General features: G+C 38.8%; 1 protein-coding gene across 1 annotated transcript in view; it reads right to left on the bottom strand.

Moving 5' to 3' along the window:
- The window catches only part of CCDC71L (coiled-coil domain containing 71 like), a 4,318-nt gene extending 4,188 nt beyond the window's left edge, over nucleotides 1-130 (bottom strand). The window contains 1 exon segment of the mRNA XM_049642267.1: nucleotides 21-130. Within this exon segment, the coding sequence (XP_049498224.1) occupies nucleotides 21-130 (110 nt within the window).
- Nucleotides 131-4,790: the final 4,660 nt, after the last annotated feature.

The following is a 4,790-nucleotide window of genomic DNA, read 5'->3' as shown; positions in this document are numbered from 1 at the left end:
GCCGGCGCGTCTCTCGCTACTTTTCTCGCCTCGGCCGCCGCCCCTCCCCCTCCGAGGGCGGAAGACGCGGGTGAATATCCTGCCGCCCGGTACAAGATGGCGGCCGGCGCCCACCCCTGGGCTTTGTCATTGGACGGCGCCTCGCCCCCTGGTTTCTTTCTTCTCCTCTCTAGCCTCCTTTCGCCCTCTGCCTTTCTTTAAATGCGCCCGCCTCAGGCCCCTCCCACCACAGCCCCGACTCCACCCATTGGGTGCTCTCAGAAGAGGGGCGGGGACTAATGGGGGAGAGGCCAGTTCCTGGAAGATGGTGCTGGGGTGGGTGATGGTGGTGGCCCTTGAACGCCAGTCAACAGTTGGGTGGGTATATGGAGAGGCTGCCATGTCTACGGTAAGGGGTGGACTTCATATCCACCTTGGGGAGGGACCCTTTCAGAGTGGGTGGGTGCATTTGTGGATTGAGCTGGGAGATCTAGCAGTCTGCATAACAAAGGGAGACCTGCCCAAAGGCTGCCCCTCCTATCATAGCATGAGGATTGGGGGGTAAGTCTAGAGGGAATGGACCTTTCAGGCATCCCTTCTAAACCTTCAAAGATCTCTTTTGGCACCTTCATCCAACTCTACCCTCTTTTGGCCCCAATCCATTTCAACCAACCACTAATAATCCAGAAGCACTCAGGTAATATGGGCAGCATTGGTGGGACGATCTATCTCCTTTTAGACAATGGAACCATCTTCATATTTAAGAGATACTCTGCTTATCAGGAAAGCAAAGGCTATTAAACCTATAAAAAAATACTCTTTGCTCCAGTTGATCAAAGATCAATTGCAACAAAGCCATTCTCCTTAATGAAAGTCTCTGTGTCTTTAAATAGTAGTCTTTCTAAATGAGTACACTTCACTTTTCATTTAGCTTCAATATGTGCCTTTGCAGCACCATCTTTATCACTTAGAACGTGGCATCACAATCAAAGAGGTTCCGTTGATAGCAACACATTGTTAAGAACACATTCCCTCCTGTATTTGAGGGGAGGACTATAAATGTTTATAGAGTAGTGGTCATTTGCTAATCGTCTTTTCTAGCCTACTTGGCACTCTAGTGGGCCACTCAATGTTTGCTCAGTAAATCAATAAAATACTGCTAATTATTTGCAATGAACTGAGAAAGGACGATACAGTGAAATCGCTTAGAACAGGACAATTTTATATTTCACATCTATAATGCAATTTTCTCTCAACTCCCTTTAATTTTTAAGGCTAAAAAAAATCTCTTAATACTTAGAACTTTAAGGTATGCATGCAAATTTTACCCTTCAGTGAGCATCTTATTTTGCAGTAGAAAACTGATAAAGCACAGAAGTTTTGTGATTTGCATACAGTTGCTAATGGTTCCCTCCAATATTTGAGCTGAAAGATACCAAGTTCAATCTCCTTGTTTCACAGATGAGGAAATCTGGACCCACGGAGGTTCAGTCATACAGCTTGTTGACAGCAATAACGGGACTATATAGTTTAGGTTATTGGGTTCCTAACCTAGTGATCTTTACATTTCACTGGAGGCTTTTCAAATGCTGCTGCCCAGACTCAGAGGTTCAATAGCAAACGCTTAATGCATGAGTGAAGTGACAAGGGTCAGAGCTGTACCCCTATTTCTACTTCCACTCTACCCAGAATTGAGTTTTTATCAGTCTTATATTGGACTTAACAGATATTTTGTCTGAACCAGATAATACTTTGTTCAGTTTCAATAAAAACTAAACCAACCAAAACTATTCTGAAAGCTGTTTCTCTAACACCAGAATGCCTTCTCCACACAATGGGTTTATGGCAAAAACAGAACTTCCTATATGGAGACCAGTTCTCTACCTACCAAAATCATGGCAACTTTCTGAAGAGAAAATCATTTTCCTAGAAAAGCACATCTGATCTCAGATCAAGATTAAGGAGCCAATTGCCAATTTCCTAAGTCCTTATAAAGAAATGATATTAAAACTTTTTACATCACAATTAGTTCTCTTGGTAATTCTGGGAACACATAGTAATGTGAAATTTGAATAACTTCCATTGGAATGCCCCTGCAGACTGACATAGAAAATTGTACAGAGTGAGCCAGCTGAATGATAAGGGGACTTCATAATAAAAGAGAGGGTAAAATAAGGATTTATGTACTCCTGGCTTCTCATCTTGTTATTCCCTTCCTTACAAGTTAACATAAGTACTTTAGGGTCTTTTGCCAAATAAATACATAACAGGCATCCCTACAAACTTATAGAGTTGATTTTGATTAAGAGGATGAATCTCTTTTTGACATAATTTTGACTTTATGAAAACATAACATCTCAACAAATTGCATAGTATTAAACAGTTCTTTTTTAATACACACTCATTTAATTTACTTAAAATGAAACTTTTTATGAAATATTTTTAGGAACTAGCATCATGTTAAATAGTTTAAAAGACCACATACTTTTAAATTTGATATTATTTGCTCTATTCTTCTGTTTTCTTTTTTTATTTTTATATTTCTTCTTGACCTCTACCTTTTGATTAACTCAAATCCTTATCCATTCTCTATAAGTAAGTAAAGTTTACTCGTAAAGATAACAATACATTCCTTCTAATTCCTGGGACTGTCCTGAGACATTATAAAGTTTATGGAAAGTTGTCAAATTAAATTTTTGTTCTTAAGGAATGGCTGTCTGAAATCCTGAGTTTATTCCATTACCTCTCAAGGGGAATGATGCTCCCTATAATAGAATACTAAATGGTGGGTGGATAAAGAGAATAAACAGAAAAAAAAACAAAAAACTAGCTGTAGCTGTACATTTTCTGAATATATGTTACACAGTTAAAAAACAAATCCAAGCAGAATAAAGTGACTGGAGAAAACTAAAAGACATCACCTAGCTACCTAGACCTCTCCTTTAAGATTCCATATCTATAAAATAGTTTGCTTATTGAAAAGTGGCCAAAAAATAAAAAGTATATGTAAGAGTACATAGTCAACTAATCTATGATAAAGGAGGCAAGAATGTATTATAATAAGGAAAAGGCAGTCTCTTCAAGATATGGTGTGGGAAAACTGGACCACTTTTTTACTATACCATATACAAAAATAAACTCAGAATGAGTTAAATACCTAAATGTGAAACCTGAAACCATAAAACTCCTAGAAGAAAACATAGGAGCACCTGGGTGGCTCAGTCAGTTGAGTGTCCAACTCTGGCTCAGGTCATGATCTCATGGGTTGTGGGTTCGAGCCCTGCATTGGGCTCTGTGCTGACAGCTCAGAGTCTGGAGCCTGCTTCAGATTCTGTGTCTTCCTCTCTCTGCCCCTCCCCTGCTCGCTCTCTCTCTCTCTCTCTCTCTCTCAAAAATAAATAAACATTTAAAAAATTGTAAGCTATTTTTTAAGAGTATATGTAAGTAGTTGCAAGCATCAGTTTTGGAATCAAATAGATGTTTATTTAAAAAAAGAAAACTTCAGGAAAAAAAATATCCTCAGACATGGTTTTTAACTTTTCCAAGCCTTACTCTCCTTATCAATAAAATGTACATAATCTCTACTTTAATTTACTGTTTTGAGGATTGGATGAGCGAACATTTATAAAACATTTACTATAGTGCCTGGTTCACCGTAAGTATCCAATAAATAATAGCCATCCTTACTTTTCTTGTCTAATCATGAGGATTTTATTTGACTTAACAAACATATTTCAAACCCTGTATTTCAGTGGGAGTCTAGAGATTTTTTTAAAAAGTAATAAGTTGTTGAGGGGTAAGTAAAATGCCAGTGCTAGAAGGAAGTTTAGATATCATCTAATGAGCCCAACACTCTTAATCCAGATGAGAATACTGAGATTGCAGTAAATCTGCTCAAGTTCACATGGCTGGATAGTGGAAGACTGTGAACCAGAATGTAGGTTTTTGTTAGTCCAGAGATGTTTCAAACATTCTTGTATTTATTCTGAAGAGATAGCATTAAATTTAGTTTGAATGAAATTAAATAGACCATGATTCATCAAAAAAAAATTTTCAGCCTTCTCATTAGAGCCATTCTAAAGTAATTTAGATTTTTCTACAAGTTATTTCAAAGCTCTGTTATGCTCTAATTAATACTGCTAATGTGAAATACACAAAGACCGTATAAACTGAGAAGCTAGGACTTCCACTTCCAGGAGGATGAAATACACTTATTTTCCCTATTCCTCCTGCTACTTACAACTTTAAACTCTGGACATAAAATGAACATTAGAAGACTGAAAAATGGAGAGGAGAAAGCAAACAGGCTAGGGACCTCAGAGCCCAAAGAACAACACAGCAATGAGTTCCCTGGGTTTTCATTTCTTCTCTTTTCTACACACATCTCAGACTGATTGCTGGAGAAGTGAATGACCCAGAAATGCAAACAGATGTAGATACAAAAAGCCCCAACAATCTTGTTCTTTCTAACTATAGGACCAGGAAAGAAGTAACCTAGCAAGACTAAAAACTTTTAGAAAATAATAATCTACTATAGCAAAACACCACCTAAAGAAACCTGTGGCTTTTACCCTCCCCAGGCTGTAACACAGCACCCACTACTCATGCTGGATGGTGTCAGAGAAGGCTAAATACTGCCCATCCCTGATGGGCAGTAAAGAGGCAATTCTTTCCTATAGTGTCAGTGGAGACAATTTGGGGAGCAGTAACAAGACACTCTACCCCTTACCAGCCAGGGATCTAGCAGCAAAGGCCTGGTGAGGCGCTAGCATGCCCACCTCAATGCAGTAGTAATGAGAAGCCTCTTTCCC

Source organism: Panthera uncia, chromosome A2 (assembly GCF_023721935.1).
Source record: "Panthera uncia isolate 11264 chromosome A2, Puncia_PCG_1.0, whole genome shotgun sequence".
Classification (NCBI taxonomy): Eukaryota; Metazoa; Chordata; class Mammalia; order Carnivora; family Felidae; genus Panthera; species Panthera uncia.
Note: the sequence above shows the minus strand (reverse complement) of the source record. Positions and strands in the feature narration are given on the sequence as shown.